The sequence below is a fragment of the Marmota marmota genome, unplaced genomic scaffold (assembly GCF_001458135.2).
Source record: "Marmota marmota marmota unplaced genomic scaffold, marMar, whole genome shotgun sequence".
Lineage (NCBI taxonomy): Eukaryota > Metazoa > Chordata > Mammalia > Rodentia > Sciuridae > Marmota > Marmota marmota.
The window spans coordinates 13,057,626-13,076,738 of NW_026000051.1; the positions used below are offsets into that span (position 1 = coordinate 13,057,626).

The 19,113-nt window shown below is 39.5% G+C and overlaps 1 protein-coding gene across 5 annotated transcripts; it reads right to left on the minus strand.

The window, feature by feature from the left end:
- Nucleotides 1-590: 590 nt before the first annotated feature.
- Tlr4 (toll like receptor 4) lies at nt 591-12,850 on the minus strand. Of its 5 annotated transcripts, none has more exons than XM_015497688.2 (3): nt 12,470-12,850; nt 7,652-7,818; nt 591-4,659 (listed from the first exon to the last, which is right to left on the minus strand). In XM_015497688.2, exons 1-3 carry the CDS (start codon nt 12,560-12,562, stop codon nt 2,397-2,399), a joined length of 2,523 nt encoding a protein of 840 aa, XP_015353174.1. In that variant the 5' UTR covers nt 12,563-12,850; the 3' UTR covers nt 591-2,396. The 5 variants fall into 5 exon arrangements, with proteins under 5 accessions (XP_015353174.1, XP_015353175.1, XP_048669168.1 ...); XM_015497689.2 differs by lacking the exon at nt 12,470-12,850 and adding an exon at nt 8,190-9,039; XM_048813211.1 differs by lacking the exon at nt 12,470-12,850 and adding an exon at nt 5,913-7,538.
- Nucleotides 12,851-19,113: the final 6,263 nt, after the last annotated feature.

The window sequence follows — 19,113 nt, forward strand, 5'->3', positions numbered from 1 at the left end:
CTACTGACAATATATTTATTTCACTGAAATACAGGCTTCATATCAATTAAGTGAAGAGGTTCATTCTTGATCTGCTATCTCAACTGACTAATAGGAGATCATAATCATGTGAATATGTTCCAAGTTGTAGAGCATTACACAAATTTAAGACATTCTAATTAATATTAATTTCTCTCTATCCCATTTCTATTTTATGCACAGGAGTTAAATGACTGCAAAGAGTCTCTCCTGGACCTGACTTTCTGATTTCTTTACTTTCTGTTTTTGCACATATCAATTCTTTTCCTCCTTATTCATATCATGAACAATTTCCAGAAGTCCCATCCCTTCTGAGACTGGGTGGTTTCACTCAGCATAAAGGCCTCCAGTTTTATCCATGTTGTCACACATGGCAGAATTCCCTTCTTTTTAAGGCTGAGAAATACTCCATTCCATGTATATAGCACCTTTTCTTTGTCCATTTATCTAGCAATGGGCATTTGGGATGTTCCATAACTTGGCTATTGTGAATATGGCTACAATAAATATGGGAAGAATCATGTTTTGTGATACTTATTTCCATTCATTTGGATATGCCACCAGAAGTTGTATTGCTGGATCATATCATAATTTTATTGTTGTTGTTGTTGTTATTATTATTATCATTATTTGGAGGAAGCTCCGTACAGTTTTACATAATGTCTGCATCACTTATATTCCCACTGTATAGAAGGGCTCCAACTTCTCCTTCTCCTCCTTATCTTTCACATATATATCTTTTAACATATAGTAACCATTATACATCACATGTGGAATGGCCATTCTAATAGGTTTAAAGTGATATGTCCTCGTGGCTTGATTTGTTTTTCCCTAATGCTGTCCCCATTTCTCTTTCTTTGAATGTATTATTTCTAAGGAAGTGGGCTTAATGTGCTTTTCTGAGAAGTCCTCTTACTATGAGCCCCATTAATGGTGGGAACATTGTTTTCTCGATGATAACATCTACACTTTGCTAAATGTAGTCAGGAAGTGACACTCCACAGGAAGCAGCAATGTGCAGTCCCTACCTTGAATCATTTCACAAGCAGGTCTGGCCAGGGGATAGTGCAGGGGAGAGAATTCCAGCCTCCTTCTCCCTGATGGTATGTTACATTTTATCAAGCTACATTCATCCAAAGAAGAAACTTGGGCTGCAACCCATTTCATGGAGTCACTCCAATTGTATTGGACATGCTTTTAGAATCATCAAGAACAGGTGACCTACTAAGGTCATCCCTCTTCTTTCGACATCTAACTCTAATTGCTCTTTGTGAGTCAAACAAGTCAGACTTTTCTCCCCCTATTAACAAAATATCCCTTTTGGTCAAATTATTTCAATGCTGCCTCTATGACTGCCATAACTTAGTGGTAATAAGTTAAGAATGACATTCAGTGCCAAAGTGACAGAGTGTATTTTACATACTTGCTTGAAAAATAGTGGTTAAATATGGATAATTCCAGCACGTCTCTAACATTCTTATTTATGGTGTAGGTTTATAGACAAGACATGAAAAATGAGGACTGGATTTTTAAAAAAATAAAAATATATCAGGAATTCTAACTTAATAAATAGTGCATGCTAAGGAATGACCAGGATGTTGATGAGTGTATATTAATCAGCTTTCCTTAGGAATTAGTTGCAAGACTAAGGAAAGTGACATAAAATGGAAGGGGAATCCTGAATCAGGATCAATCTGAGTCATCAAGCAGAACTTAAGTTATGATCAAAAGAAAAGGGAAGCCAAGCACCATGGCGCACACATGTAATCCCAGCAGCTTGAGAAGCTGAGGTGGGAGGATCCCGAGTTCAAAGCCAGCCTCAGCAAAAGTGAGGCTCTAAGTGACTCAGTGAGACCCTGTCTCTAAATAAAATACAAAATAGGGCTGGGAATATGGTTCAGTGGCCAAGATCCCCTGAGTTCAACCCCTGGTACCAAAAAAAGGGGAAAAGTAAGCAAATATCCATTTCCCTTGAAACTACCAAAACTCTTTCAAGATAGTTAAGCATCATGCATGAATTGGCTTCCACTCAAAAGGAGCAGGAGAAGAACATCGTTCCCTATCTGTTCCCACTGGGATCCAGTCTTTCAGTTGTTATTTAATTTTGATGGGGAAGTAGTTGAATCAACTTTCCCAGACATGACTCCGGTTGAACTGGTTGAAATACACACCTGGAATTTCTGAATTTTAGCACAGTATTGATTTCCTCTGCACTGTGAGCTCCATGCAATTAGCAGTCCTGTGTATCTCATGCACCACCGATTCACTTGCCCATAGACAAATGACTGACAGGCTGTAACATTTAACGTGTGTTCATTCACAAGGGTTGGATCCCACTAGGCAAGTCATGCTTCAGGGTTTTGTTTTGTTTTTCCTACTCATATACATGTTGTGGCTTCCTGCTGGTTGTTTCCTGCATCTGCTGTTGCTTCTGGACTCCATAGCTTTCCATCCATCAGGGCTTTTCTGAGTCTTCTCCAGAAGATGTGGCGCCCCAGGACACTGTCCTCCCATTCCAGGTAAGTGTTCCTGCTGAGTAGACGGTACAACTCCACCTGCTGCCGGAGCAGGGACTTCTCCACCTTCTGCAGGACAATGAAAATGATGCCAGCGTGGCTGCTCAGGAACTGCCAGGTCTGAGCAATCTCATATTCAAAGATACACCAGCGGCTCTGGATGAAGTGCTGAGAGACCACCACTATGACCTTCCGGCTTTTATGGAAACCTTCCTGGATGATGTTGGCTGCAATAGCCACACCAGGAATAAAGTCTCTGTAGTGGAGGCAGAGCTGAAAGGGGGGTACCCCTTCTTCTAAATTCTTTACCAATTCATTCCTCACCCAGTCCTCATCCTGGCTTGAGTAGATCACAAAAGCATCATAGGTGCTTTCACCTCTGCCATACTTTTTGCAACCAGCAAAAAGCATCAAGTGAAAATAGAACTTGTAGACCAGAAACACTATCACAGATACCACCAGCGCACTCAATACCGACACGCTGATAATGGTCTTCTTTATTTGACAGGTGTCATTCTTAAAACTCAGAGCAGGCATGCCCTGTAGATCTGAAGGGGTTGCACACACCAGTTTTTCAACCTCCACCAAGGATCTCCTCTGGTCCTTTATCCACTGCAGGAAATGCTGGTGTTCACAAGTACAAGCAAGTACGTTCTGAGTAAGATTTATGGTGAGATTACTTGGAAAATGCTGTAGTTCTTGCCCTCTGGAAGATTTAATGCTATTAAAACTGCAGTCCAGAACCTCGAGGGAGTAGAGAGGTTTATAAGCAAGTTCATCCAACAAAAACAGGTTGTTGTGACTCATATTTAGGAACTTAAGTTCAGGGAGAGTGTCAAAGGCTTTCTCAGACACCCGTTCCAGTTGACATTTGGAAAGATCCAGGTAAGTCAAGTTTCTCATGTTTGTGAAGATATCTGGAAGGAGGTTGTCCTCAAAAGAATTGCCAGCCATTTTTAAGATTTGGAGACTGACCAAGCCATTGAAGATGCCATGGAAGGCCACCTGGATTTTAGTGTAAGAAATATCAAGGTAATGGAGTTTGCTGAGCGACAAGAATACCGAAAACTCGTTGATCTTTTTCAAAGTGGAATACTGAAAATCCAGATATTCCAGTTGTTCTAAACCCATGAAGTTTACAGTCATTGTAATAACCCCATTGAAGCTCAGATCTAAGTACTTCAGACTGGTTGTTCCAAAGTGATAATGAGAACAGCAACTCTTAAAGCTCAAGTCGTTTCCACTGAGATCTAGATGCTCAAGTCTTGGCGCTTTAAGTTCTCCAAAACTGTCTAAATCTTTGTTGGCAATGCAAGTAAATCTTTTGAGAGATGGGAGCACTATCTTAGGAAATTGTTCAAATTGACACTTCACCAGTTCTAAAGATTGCCAGTTGAAGCCTGTAGAAATTTCTTCTACCCTATTCAAATTCAGGCTTACCAGAGACATTGCAGAAACATTTGCCAAACAACTCAATAAGTCAGTAACATCTCTTGCCAAATTATCTATATATGCTAACCGGAATTCCTCAATGGTCAAATTGCATAGTTCTTCCAGGACAGATTTATCAACCATTTCCACATTTCTTTCATTTTTAAATTCTCCCAGAACCAAGCGATGGACTTCTAAACCAGCCAGACCTTGAATACATGTTTTCATTACATTTTTACTATGAAAATTGCTTCTCAAAGTCAGTTCATGGAGCCTAATTTCTTTAAAGGCACCGGGTTGGATGAAATCTATTGGGTTCAGAGACAGGTCTAAAGAGAGATTGAGTAAGGGCATTTTGTGTAGAGCCTCCAAGTCCACATTGAAAATATTTTGAATCTTGTTACTGGAGAGGTCCAAGTGCTTCAGGTTTGGCAGGTTAGAAAAATATTCAGGTAACTTGAAGGAATGAATAAGATTGTGAGCCACATTAAGCTTCTCCAAGTTTGTGAGATGTTCAATAGGGAAATTTCCTAGAGAGGTCAATTTTGTCTCCACAGCCACCAGTGTCCTTAAACTTGATAGTCCATGAAAGGCTCCTGCGCCTAAACTCTGGATAGGATTTCCTGTCAATATCAAGGTAGAAAGGTTGTGTAAGCCCTCATATGCATCATCTTCAATAGTCTGAATTTCACACCTACACAGGGAAAAGAGACAGTTTATGTAATATTTCTGCTGAATAAAAATTAAAAATAGAATAACAATCTCAGTCACCCAGTGCTTCCTCCAGATGTGATCGACATCATATGATTTGGCAGAGGCATAGGCATGAAGCAGGGCCCATCACGATGGTACAAGCACCCAAGAAGGTCCACAGATTCAGTATTTTCACATTGACTACAATTGTGAACCCTTTTTATTACTCTAAGCACACATGCTTAGAAGAGACAGCAAATCCATCAGAAGAAAATCAATGAAAGATCAATAATTGAGGCACATGAAGATGGTGCACTTGATAGAGTATGTCATAATCACCTTAGATCAGGTTTGGCCATTTCTTGCTGCACATGATTGTAATTATACATTTGATTGGTAGAGAGGAGAGGAGTACTTTTTAGTTGTTAGCCATGATAAATGACTGGTGAATGTCAATTTCAAAATTATAAGTAATCACGCCTAAGTGTCATGGTATCTTTAATGTTTATGAAAAGTTCTGCACATATGACAGCCATGCTACCTAGAATCTTCATCCAGATATCCCAGAAACAGAGCTTCTGTGCAACCCCAAACCAGAAAGCATGTGAGAAACCCCTGTTAGCCATGTAGGTGCCTGCCAGTCACAGCTAATAAGCAAGTCCTCTCCTGAGTTACATTTACAGTGTCCCCACCTGCCCTATGCCCTCAGGTGGTTCATAAGTCATAAAAACATTTTAGTCCCAACTTTTGTTATTTACTGGTAAATGCATAGAGAGTGGTCAAAAGAACCAGGAAGAGAAGTCAAGACAGTGGAATTTTGGTGCCCCTGTTGTCCTCCTTGACTTCGGGAGCTTGAGAACTCCCTTTTTTCTCCGGGTTCCATCATGGCACTTCTAATTGAGGCATCTAAACTTGATTATTTCCCATGTTTCTTCTTGCAGTTGTATGATTTCATGATTCATAGTCTTATGTATATGGTGATGTATATATCAGGCAAGAGTGAAAGGTCTCTATCTCACTCCACATGGCTCACTGCTTTGCACAGGTAGTGTTTAGAGGGAAAGAACACTTGGATGGAAGAGATGTGAACCTGAATTTCTATTATGTTGAAACAAGCCATGTGAATGCAAGTAAGTCACATAAATCCTTCAAACCTCAGTTCCCTCATCTATAAAAGAAGGAAATACATGTGTATTTTGTTAGAAGATAATTTGATTTACTAGATGTAAACATTGTATAAACAAGCAATGACACCTGTTTTCTATTGTCTGTCCTTCTGTCCATTCAGAATTTCCAAAAGACTGACCAGAGAGGAAGCTGGCCCCTTTCTAAGCACATGTCTAAGTCTTCTGAGGAAAGTTCCTGGGTGTGTGTTGGATCAAAGGTGAATCACATGGGACATTTTTTGATGAAAAACTACTTCTTGTTTTCAAAAAAAAGGAGGAGCTTGGTAGGTCTACTTCCAAACAAAATTCTCATTTGGAAAACCAAAAGGTAGTATCTAATGAGATGATGTGATGATGATATCTTATACTTTAAAAATATACTATAAGGCTTTAAAACAGCATGCTGATACTCATTATTACAGGTAACCCTGAAGGGTAAGCTTCAGCATTTCCATTTAATGAATATGAAAGCTGAAAGTCAGAATGATGAAGTGACATGCCTCAAGTCACATGGTTGTATATATGGAGGAGGACATGACCGAGGTCTTCCTACACCCATGAAGCTCTACTCTCTATGCCACTGTCTTTAAAATACTCCATTCCTCCTCTGTCTGGCTCTCCCAATACCTAAGTGAGAGGATAAAACCACAATGAGGTCCTCTCTTTTATATGTAAGTATCTTCCTGGAAGGGGATTTCTCATTTCATGACCTCAGTCTTTCTCAGGAACTTAGATAATAATTTAAACATAAAATTTTTGTTTTTACACAGATCATAGAGAATATAGTACTTTATCAATTTCAAATTGTGAATGAGTTCCCTGATGATGAGAACGCTTCCAAAACGCAATTTCCTGGTATAAAAAAAAAAGAATAAGAACTTCACTTTTCCCCCCAAAATGGTATACTTTTGTGCTTCAGAGAAGGAAATCTTGGTCACCATTTCTCCATCTACATAAAATGTTTTTGTTTGTCCTTCACATCTTTCTCCTGAGTTACTTGTTTCTTGCTAATCCCCTACCCTGCACCCTCCTTTCAATATCTCTGAAATTATCTGAATCCCATTCGGTTCACAAAATGTCTCTTGACTGCCCACCACAGAGAAGCCCCTGTTCTGAGCAACTCCATTTGCTACCCATATTTGCATTTAATTTATTACCTGTTGTCATAGTTTATTATCCTTATCTCAGTTTCAAAATCAAAAGAGTCAGAATTAGAATTTATTCAATGTCTATTAAACACTTAGCAACTTGACTAGAACTTCAACATATTCACTCTTTTAAGAGGATGTGCTCTATTTACTAATGGGCTGTATGTTATATATCCACCAACAATTGTTTCCTAGCAGGAGGTAGGACATAGGAGGGCAGGTCAAAATAAAAGTGCCGATGAAAGAGTTTGAGTTAATTTTCTCTCCTGACTTAGAAAAAAAAAATGAAGGTAGAACTAACTGTCCTTCTCCTACATTCATATATAAATACATGACCAGTGAAACTCCACATCGTGCAAGAATAGGATCATAATTAGAATGAGTTATACTCCATGTATGTATAATGTGTCAAAATACACTCTACTCCCCTGTGTATATCTTAAAAGAATATATAAAACAACAACAAGGTGGAAAAAAATGGTTTCATTAAAGTGCCCATTTCACAGATGAGGAAACAGAGATCTGGAAAATGGAGGTGGCTTGTCCAAGCTTCCACAGTGAAACACCTGTTGAAAGAATGAATAAGTGAATAAAGGCGAGACTTCACCAACCAGGCTTCCTGGTTCAAGACTGAAGTGATCACCTCAACTTCAACAGTATGGAATATCTTATTCATTACCTGGATAAATCCAGCACCTCCAGTTCTGGGAAACTGGAGAAGCTGTGACTGTCTATGCACTTCAAGGGGTTGAAACTCAGGTCCAGATTCTTGGCTGAGGAAGGGATGCTGTTGGGGATTTTGGAGAGATTCAGCTCCATGCATTGGTACGTAACATTAGGCTCCACCTGCAAGATCACACATTAGATGCAGTGTCTTACTAAATGCACTCCAAACTGCCCTATCCTACAAGCAGAAGATCCAGACAGATTTCTTCCATTCATCTATCCATTCATTCACTCACACTCATTCATTTATCCACTCGTTTCATACTTATGTCTTCCTTTAGGTCATGGAGAGTTCCTCCTGTGTACTCAGTGTTCTAGCCTCTTTTGCAACAGTGACAGCTTTAAGTGAGAAGCAGTGGAATCAGTGGACAAGGGCTCTGAGGTCCAAAAGCCCTAGGTTTCATACCACTCTACCATGTGATTTGAGGTGAGGTTTTTTTAAAAAATGGTAAATCTCACTTACCATATTTAAAATTCAAGTATTAAAATACCTTGTATCGTTCTAATTATGACCTCCATTGTGTACAGCTGTAAGGATACTGCCAATCAAGATGTCTAGATGAAGCCAGGCTTGATGGTGCATGCCTGTAATCCCAGTGGCTCAGGAAGCTGAGGCAGGAGGATCCAAGTTCAAAGCCAACCTCAGCAAAAGCCAGGCACTAATCAATTCAGTGAGACCCTGTCTCTAAATAAAATGCAAAATAGGGCTGAAAATGTGGTTCAGTGGTAGAGTTTAATCCCCTGTACCACACACACACACAAAAAGATGTCCAGAGGTCCTCTATCACCAGGTTTTTGACAATGGTATTCTCTCCCTTGGTTTTTTGATGGTTAGCAGAATGATGCAGAAATGAGGGGGAATGAACCTATTAAATAAGGTCAGGTGCTTTTTCCAATTTTGATTCTTGAGCTGGTTTCTATTCTACTTTTCCACATTCTTGTAAGCCTTATTCTCTAACCACCCATCTAATTTCAGAATTCTCTGACTTTCTCCAACAAAATTCTCTGCTTAAGCCAGCCAGCTCTGGTGTTCTGTTTTTAAAACCAGTAGAATCTGTTCAAAGGATTAAATAAGGTAAAGTATTTAGAGAGTTTTTCTAAAAGCCTACTACAATGTAATTGATCAATAAATGTTAGCATTAATTATTATTAGTTATCATTAATCCTTTACTATAAGTCACCATTCTCCTTATATGTTATATCCTTGAACTCGATCATCTAGGCAAACTTTTAAGGATGAAAAAAACAGAAATTGAGACAGATGAAATCATGTGTGTACAGTGACAGAATTTATACAAGCAAAGCCTCACTTCATTCATGTCTGCTTAAATTTTTTATGCACTTTGACATATATATATATATATATATATATATACATATATATATATGTATATATACATATATATAGATATAATTTCTCATTTTTCTGAGTGTACATTTATAGAATCATATTGGTCATGCAGTCACATATATATATATATATATATATATATATATATAAAGTAAAAATGTCTGTTTAGTTCTACTATCCTTCCTATCCCCACATCTCCTTCCCTTCCCTCCCTTCATTTTCCTGTACCTAATCTAAGGTAACTCTGTTCTTCTCTAGTGTGACCCCTGATTGTGAATTAGCATCTGCAAATTAGAGTAAACATTTAGCCTTTGGTTTTTTTGTGACTGGCTTTTTTTATTAGCATAATATTCTGTAACTCCATGTATTTACCGGCAAATGCCATAATTTTGTTCTTCTTTAAAGCTGAGTAATATTTCATTGAATATCATATTTTCTTTATCCATTCATCTACTGAAGGACACCTAGGTTGGTTTCAGAGTTTAAATATTATGAATTAAGCTGCTATAAACATTGATGTGGCTGCATCACTGTACGATGCTGATTTTAAGTTTTTTTAGGTATAAACTGAGGAATGGGATAGCTGGATCAAATGGTGGTTCCAATCTGAGTTGTCTGAGGAGTCTCCATACTGCTTTCCATAGTGGTTGTACCAATTTGCAGTCACACCAGCAATGTATGAGTGTACCTTTTTTACCATATCCTCGCCCATATTTATAGTTTTCTGTATCCTTAATGATTGCCATTCTGACTGGAGTGAGATGACATCTTAGTCTAGTTTTGATTTGCATTTCTCTAGTGATGTTGAACACTTTTTCATATGTCTGCTTAAAGTTTACCCAGCACAAGAGCCTTGAAGATGCTCTCCACCAGGGAACTAGGCTAGGAATTCTCCCCTCACCCTTTTTTATTTTGCTTCGCAGTTTGCACCATCAGTGAACATCATCTTTCCTGTGCAACTGTTCGCTAAATGTTATTCATTTTCTGTGCTGGACTGTAAGCTTTTATGGTTTTGCTTGCTCCTTGGTCTCCAGATCTCAGAATGGTGCCTGGCAAAAGACTGAAGCTCCATACGGATTTGTTGAAAAAGAATATGGAAAATATTGAATGAAGGTTGGCTTAACCACCAAAGGACAGGCATTTTCTGCTAAGTACTGCGGGCAATGCAGAGAAAACATGGCGTCCTTCTAGACTTTAATGAACTCACAGTTTAAAGGAACTGTTGAGACAGGAGTGAAATTAACACTGTCTCCAGAGCCATGAAAAAGGCTCTGAAAATATGTGCTCTGGTTCAGAGAAAGTGAGATCTGTTCTGGACCCAGAGAAGTCTTTCTAGAATGGATCTTGAAAAATTAGGAAGGTTTGGATATGTGAAAGGACAAGAAGGACATTTCATAAGGAGAGAACAGGTTGAGCAAGGAAGGGTGGAGATTAGCTGGCAAGGGGCAGGCATGGTGAGGCCTAGACCATAAAGAAGCCATGGCTGGATCAGGAGGACTTGAAACTTTGTTCTGCAGCAATTCTTTCAACCGTTTAACACATATAAACTGAGGAGCTACTGTGCGCTAGGCACTGGCAGTAAATAAAATAAATAAATAAAATCAGTAGCGATTCTACCTTCTAACCAATTCCATTCCAAAGAGAAAGACAAAGAGCAAATTAACAGAAAATATATACTGATGCGCTCTAGAAAAATAAAAATAGGGCAGTGTAAAATGGAGTAAAGACAAAGAGGAAATGTGGAGATCTCCATGGGGCCATCAAGAAAGATCACCCTGAGGAGGAAATACTTAAGCAGAAGTCTGAATGAATGAATGAGTCAAGAAGTGACAGAGATGCAGTTCCAATATGGCAGCCTTGGGGAATGGGAAATGTGGACAGTATAAATTGCAATGTGTGGTAAATGTGAGATGTATATTAAATTTCAAAGATATTGTACTAAAGAAGGAATATAAGATAGCCTTTTAATAGTTAAATCTATGGTACATTTTGAAGAGATATTTTGAATATGTTAGATTAAATTAAAATATCATCAAACCCAAATTTACTCATTTTTTTTTTTGCTTTTTCATTGGCTTTTAGAAAATTTAAAAATCCATATATGACTTGCATAATTTTGCCATTGGACAGCACGAATCTAAGGGAAAATGATTCCAGGGGACAAAAGAGTACAAAGGTCCTGAGGTAAGAAACCACCCTAATAAGATTGTTATTGAAGAGTTTTGAGGAGAGTAATTTGTCATATCCAATCCTCCAGAACAACAATTATAATAAACCACAAACAAAAGTGTGCAGAATGGATAAAAGAAAGGAGCATATGAAATCAGGAGACTATTCACCACCCAAGAGTAGAGGCCAAGGGAGAGGAGGACTGGCATTAAGTTTTCACTGGGGCATGAGAAGAGAGAGTCAGGCTTTAGGGGCTGCCAGAATATGGTACATGGGGAAAGGGGAATAGTCTAAGGTGGTTGGGCTTTTATCCCAGAGGGACCCTGATTGTAGGCTCTATCCTCATTAACCTAACATCAGGAGGTGCACCAGAGGACCATAATGGGTGAACAGTGGGCAGGAAATTGAGACAAGGGAGGACAGGGGATAGCAAGTTAGTCTTTGTTGCATATTAAAGTAAACCACTTTTCCCACTTTCTCAAACTTAGGGCTCCACCTGGATATACTGCTCCTCTTCTGACCCAGCCTCACCCTAAATCATTCTCTTGGTTTTCAGTTCAGCTGCGAGCTTCTAAATCCTCAATGTAGTCCATGCAGGGGGAAAAGGGGAATGAATAGAGATTACTCACCCATTGGTAGGGATTTCATGAAGAAAGAAATCATTGCAATAGCTGACAGTTTACATCATTCCCTCTTTTTCCTCTCTTTATCTCTTCATATGCCTCCCCACCCACCCTCACACACACTCTCTTTCATTTTTTCCATTCTCTGGAATGAACTGTATGCAAAAATCTGAAACCCACTTAAAAGAATTCTTTCTCTTAAGAAGGAAAAAAAAAAAAAAAACACAAACAAAAACACTTTCCTCCTGAGATTGAAAAGGACCGAAGCAGCCCCAAAACTCTTAATGAAGTATTACTACAAGTTGAGTCTCAAGAGAGTTTAGTAACTTCTTCAAGGTCACACAGCCAGGAGGTCACAAAACGTTGAGTTTCAGGCAGTCTTACTAACCTAAAGTCCCTATAGCACTCAAAAGTCCTAAATGGGACAAGACACCATTGGTAGCCTGTTCGTGCCCTGCTAACCATGAGTCATTTGGTCCCTGTAGCTTTTCAAGTCTTTAGTTAATTTAACTCTGTTTTGCTAAATAAACCAACCAGAACACACAGCAGGAAATTCCAGGCAGGGAACCAGTTTTTAGTAGCAAAGGAAAGATACCAGAAGATGAGCTGACCCCAACCACGTACGTACCTCCACGCAGGGCTCCCAGCTCTCGGGTCTCAGGCAGGAGAGAAAGGCCATGGCTGGGATCAGAGTCCCAGCCAGGCTCCGGGGAGGTATCATCCTGGCATTTTCTGAGACCAGCAGTGGCCCTGTGAAAACATGATGAGCTATCACTGCAGGACCCACAGGGCAGAGTCTCCGTGGCACTGGCGTCTTCTCTTCCTGGTCGGTGCCCTGAGGCTACTGCTGTGTTTAAAGCGGTGAGGGGTGAGAGGAAGTGAGAGTGGCAACCTTAGCATTCTGGGCTTCAGTTTTTCTAGTACTTAGCTCCCCTGCCCCAAGGAAGGGAAGTTAGAAGCAAATGAAGAAGCCTTGCAGACCTGCAGCTAAAGGAACAGCAAGAGGAAGCTGGCTCTTATCCCAGAAAGTCATCTGACCTCCAGACTTGGTGAACTTAGGAAAATAAACAGACATTGTTCAAATACTTGGCATAACTACCTAGTATTACAGGGGTTTTCCAGTTTTGTTTTAGTCGTGGAAACTTCCTGCTCATACTAGCAATCTACCACATAATTAAGTTGGTTGAATTACAGAAATTAATTTTCTTATACTTCTGGAGGCTAAAAAGCCAAGATCAAGACATCAGCAGGTACGTCTGTGATCTCCTCTTCCTAAAAAGACAACACTGGTATTGTTGCTTAATAATAATAACAAAAACTCATATTGATGAAAGTTACAAAATAAAGTGGTGTGATGATGCTTAAATGACACCAACAAACAAGCCTTCATTTTTCAGGTCTTTAGAATGAAGATAATCACATTTGTCTCGTCTGATTGAATTGAGTTACCTTATCAACAATGCCTAGTCTAGTGGATGGCTTATCATTCTGTTCCATAAGTGACAGCTATGATAATTGAACATGTGGGTAAAGGAGGATCATAATTTTACCCAGAGATTGGTCATGGGATTGAATGAGCTGACATGTGTACAGGTTTTTGGACAGTCTGGAAAGAGGCAAGTATAATATAAGTCTCTGTTGAATAAAACATTTTAAATTTGGGTCTTACCGTAATAGCATCCTGGATAATTTCATCAAGAGATCCTGAAAGCACCTCAGATCCAGAATGTATAAAATCAGGCTGCACCAGAGTAACAGTAGAGCCTCTTGTAGATACTTCAACGCCTGTAAAACCAAGCCCCAAATGGTCCTGCTGTAGAAACTTTACTGGAAGGATGAGTTGAGCCTATTTATGCACAGATGGAAGCCACTTTGATTTGATGCCTCCAAGTTCCTCGTTCCTCACACTAGACATGTATAAACGCTAATTTCCCATATTTTGTAGCAATGTTCCTCCACATATGATTGGGCTACAACCTGTAAAACCCATCATAAATTGAAGCTATGCTAAGTCCAAAATGCAATTTATAAACCCAGTCCACAAACACCACAGCTCAGCTGCACAAGGCACTGCAGAGCCTGAGTTCTTGGCCCTCCTGACTGAATAGGTAAATCAGAGCTGAAGCTTCCTGCCACCATTCAGTGTAACAAGAGTTCATATTGCTAACCTGCGACAAGATCAAAATCCAACATCCCAAGTTTCTACAGAGTGTGTGTTGCTTAGCACAACTGTAAAGTAAAAAAAAAAAAAAAAAAAAACAATTCCAAAATTGAGGGACAAATGTATCCTTGATGTGTTGGTATTGGGTCATCACTGATTGGAAAGAGACTGCCCCTCCCAGAGCTAGTCAGCTGGAAGAAATAATAAATGACTCACCCTGGAGCACAATTTTCATGTGCAAATTTCCCAATGCAGGGCCTACTCTGAGCCACTCCTCTATCTGGCTGTTAAACACAAAAGCAAAATTTGTGCCCTAATCAACACAAGGCCAAAGAGAGACCCTGGCCCTAAGGGACTGCTAAAATAATTCAAACTAGCCAAACTTTAGCTTACTTATCTGCCTTGCAGTGTTTTTCCCCTAGAAACCACAGGAATGGCTTGTGCCCGTAATTTCCCTGGGATCTTTCTGCTACCTGACTGACCCTGGTGCCTCCCCATGTGGCCCTGCATTGTGTAGCAGGCTCCCCACCAACCCCCACAGACACCCCAGCCTTGAGAACTCTGAGTAAAAATCCACATTCTCCATGCAATCATCTTCTGATCTCCTTATCTCTTGGTCTTACCAATCATTAAAAAAATAATAATAATAAAGTTCTGCCAAATCCTAGAAACAGCAAGTATAAACTAATTCTAAAATGTAAACCTCCTTTTTGGGGGATCACCATTGAAGATATCGTATAGCCTAGACAAGCGCAACACACTCATCACGAGTCTTCCGGTGTTCAGATTCATATCTTCCAAAATCTCATCTTCCAACTCATCCTTAAATCTTATAGTCAAAATCATCTTCCCAAGGAATGAACAGGAGTGTTTCATGCCTTCTTAATAAAGTATTGAGGCTGTCTGTGGTCTAGACCTCAGGCCTTTAGTTTAGAGGTAGATGTAGAAATTAAATAAATCTAACATGGGTCAGTTGTGTCCTATTTTGATTTCTTCCTGATTATGTAGTGTCAAATACTTCTTCCATAAACCATGTAAGAAGGAGGAATGAGCATGTGTATTATTGCAGGCAAGATATAAATACACCCCAGGACTAGAATACAAGGAGTGAATGATTAAAGTAACAGAAGTAGGTGAAAAAGAAGTGTTCATTCTCTCCATCTTTGGAAAGGAGAATCTATGATGGTCGAAATGAAGCCTGGGAGAAAGGATCTGAGAAGATCGTCTAGACTACTCTGTGAGATGTTAGCACTTGTGTCTTTTGAAGTCTTTCAGGAAAGCTTTCTTATGGTGTCTGGAGAATTCCTTATAGTGCTTGAAAAGATGGTTCTTTTTGATGAGAAGTTAATGGGATTAATATACTGTAGTGTACTGAGGCATACTAAACTTAATCAAATGTATCTCAGTTCTGTGTGCCTCTTCCAGAGAGCAACCCATGTGTCCAATACAAACAACAGACTTTAAGCCTGCTGGCTATTACACCTTATTTTCTTACCTTGATAGGCTTATCACTGCATTATCACAATGGAAGGCAGAAGTGATTAATTACCATGAGGGTAATTCCCAGTAGGGTAATAATTACCCCCTGAGCACAGATGCATGGAAAACCACTTAGTTTCCCACACCTTTCATATGCAACAATTCAGCTCATAACCCATATTCATTCAGTTGATGGAGGAATCCCATTTTTGTTAGGGACTTAGAAATATTTGATACTAATTACCAGATACTACATATTCAGTAAGAAGTCAAAATAGAACACAACTGATCAATGTGATATTTAGTTAATTTCTACATCCATCTCCAAACTAAAGAGATTTAATGCAAGAAAATTTTATTTCTTGCTCACGAAATGCTCAATGAGGATATCTGGGATCAGGAGCAGACTTGGAATGATCCACTAATCCAGGTTCCTTTTATTTCATTATTCTGCCACATTCCATAGGCAGCTCCTAAGTTTGCTGCAGAATGTATGAAGAAAGGGGAAGACACCCAGATACTTGCATCCCTCTACTTTATTATCTCTGACATGTATCTCCTCTCATTTCTTTGGCCAGAGCTAGTCTCAAGACCACACCAACTGCAGTGGCTCTCTGTCTGCTAAGTTTTAGTTTCCTGAATCACTGTGGGCTCCACTTCACAGCCCCAATTCTGTGATGTGGATGGGAACACAACACTTTGCTCATCACTGAGATATCTAAATTACAAACTTACTACTTATAAGGTCCATTCCATGCAAGTAAAAGAAAATAAGAAGAGTAACAATCATAACATAGTCTGGTTCAGATATATCCTTGGCATATCTAGAGCCAAATCTGATTCCATCCAGCTTTCTAACACTTCTAAATTTCAATTTTTTTTTCACATACTGACACCTCTTAAATCTGAATGTCTCATAGTAGATAATGTATTAGAATTATATTTGGCAGAGCTTTTTTTACCTTAGTGCTACATAAATTAATGGTATATATTATAATCAGTGCATACTATGTTCAATGAAGAATAGTTTGTCTAAGAGGGAAAAATAAGTTCTGTTCAAGTCAATAAAGGAAATAAATGGCTAAACAGAGAAAAAAAAGAAACTAGTTTCTTAAAGACACTTTAGGACATTTATAAGACTAATATATACTTTGCATCTACTAAAGGAGTAGAGTACTCAATGTTGCCCAACTTTTTGGGCCCATGCAACTCTTTTATCCTTTGGCACTTGTTTCTAGTTCAGAATTGGTTCATGTGCCATGATTCAATGCTTCTGTGGTTCCTAAGTCCTTACATTAAGACTTTGACTCTTATTAACACATGCCCAGCTTCCCCGGAGAGCTCTGTCACTTGCTCCTCAGTATTCACATAGCAACCATCTGTCATGCTCAATGGGGACAAATTGTCATCCTTTCTCACTAGGCTTCAGTTCCTTGATGACAGCAGCCAACTCTGGTCTGTCTCTGCATACACCACACCTGTCACAATGTCCAATACCTGGGAAGAAATTCAATGCACACCACGTGTATCAGTAATTATGATAATAATTTTGGAAAATAATATCCATTGACTTGAGTCTCTTTGCAGAGAGAGGCTAATAAGATACAAGAAAGGACAGATTGTCTCTGTTACCTTCATATTTCCAGCCCTAATGTGTATTTGTTATCCATATGTGATAAGTGCTCAAAAAGCTTCAAAAGAAAGAATGAGTAAATTATATATAGTCAGCCCTTGCCTTGATTGGTCGTCAGCTAAATTTCTCCCATTTTTATCAACGGCCCCCAAGAAAGGAGAAATGTAAATGCCTTTTTTGACTCTCCCCCACTCCGTTTTTCTTTTTTTTTCTAGAAGGCAACCAATGTCAAAATACTTGAGCAGGTTTCTGATGCAATCCTGCACTAGATGTACAGGTCATATCATAAAGCATTACTTTGCGTAACCCAGGGTTCTTTGATATGTATCTTTGGAAGGAAGTGGGCAATGACGTGGGTAAATTGCATTATTTGTCAGGTAGCTGGTCAGTTGCACAAGGGGCTTTCCTTTCCTTCTATCTTTCACACGGGAGGAACCTAAGAAACGGGAGGTGAACAATATCCCAGCTGTGGAAAATAACACATGGAACACTAACAAGGATCCGGTGGATGTTTTCCTTGAGGGACAAGAGACATAATTCAACCCAAAGAGTCTGAATGCTAGTCAGAATTGAGAGCAACAGCCCTAATGCAATGACCTTATTTCCCAGACCTTGTACAGGTCCTGCTTTACCTTAGCCATTATGAGAACCCTACTTTCATTACAAAAAAATTGTGTTAACTCTGCATTAGTCCATTTTCGGCTGCTTATGACACAATCCCACATTATAAAGAAAACAAAGTTTTTTGCAACTCACAGTTCTGGAGGTCCAAAATTAAGGTGCTGCATCTGGAGATAGCTTTCTTGCTGGCAGAGTCCCTAATGGCACAGCCATCACATGGTAAGATCAGGAGCATGTGTGTGTATGTGTGACTCTTCAGCTCTCTCTACCCCTTTTTATAAAATCGCCAAGACTCACTCATGCCAACTCCACCCTGAGTAGAGTGATCTGATACTAATTGCCTGTCAAAGCACCACCTGTAAACATCAGAGCAGGATTATGATTTCATCTTCTCAAAGTTTCACATTGGGGATTAGATTCAACACAAAAGACCTTGAGGGACACACCCATACCACAGCTGAACCACACAATAGCTACCTCCAAACCCTGTTCCTCGTGTGTTTTCTCCATAGTGACTCCTGGGCCTTATGTTTTTGTTTTGTTTTGTTTTGTACCAGGGTTTGAACCCAGGGGTGCTTAACCACTAAACCACCATCCCCAGTGCTTTTTTTTTTTTTTTTTGTATTTTATTTAGAGACAGGGTCTTACTAAGTTGTTTAGGGCCTCACTAAGTTGCTAAGGCTGGCTTTTGAACTTGTGATCATTCTGCCTCACCCTCCTGAGCCACTAGAATTACAGGTGTGTGCCACCACACCCCACCTGCTTTTCTATTTAAAGAAGTCCAGGCAAGGTATTAGTCACAGAGTTCAGCATGCATTGCCAGCTATACCCTGCTTGGCTTGGAGCTGTTGATGGGTGAGGAAAAGGTAAGTAATCCTAAAAAGAAGGTGACACGGAGAGGCTCTTCACCTTGACAGAAGAGCCGGCAACAGTGGAAAAGGGACACAAATAAAAGTAAACTAGCAAGTGGGCACTTGGTAAAGGTGAAACTATTTCAACCGACTATTTTACATTTTATGCTGATGTGTCTGCCTCCTTTCTTGTTTTGAGTCAAAAAGGAAAAAAGGGGGGAATCCCCCCCTACCTTCATGGTCTTAGAAGTTTGAAGAGCAGGAAAAGAAAGAGAAAGAAAGCAAAAGTTTGGATGTGACACGGTGGAAAGGATCACACTTAGGGTAACATGAAAATATGTTTCAAACACTGAACATAAATGCGCTTCCATCTGGACTCTGCATTTTGAACCTCATCAAAGTGACGGTGCCTTTTTCATCTGGCTCCTCTGAGATCAGGACAGGGAACTGATTCGAATAAACACCTCCTGAATGCCTCAGTAAAGGAAAGACTCAATGACACACGTGGAGTTGTAGCCAAAATGCAC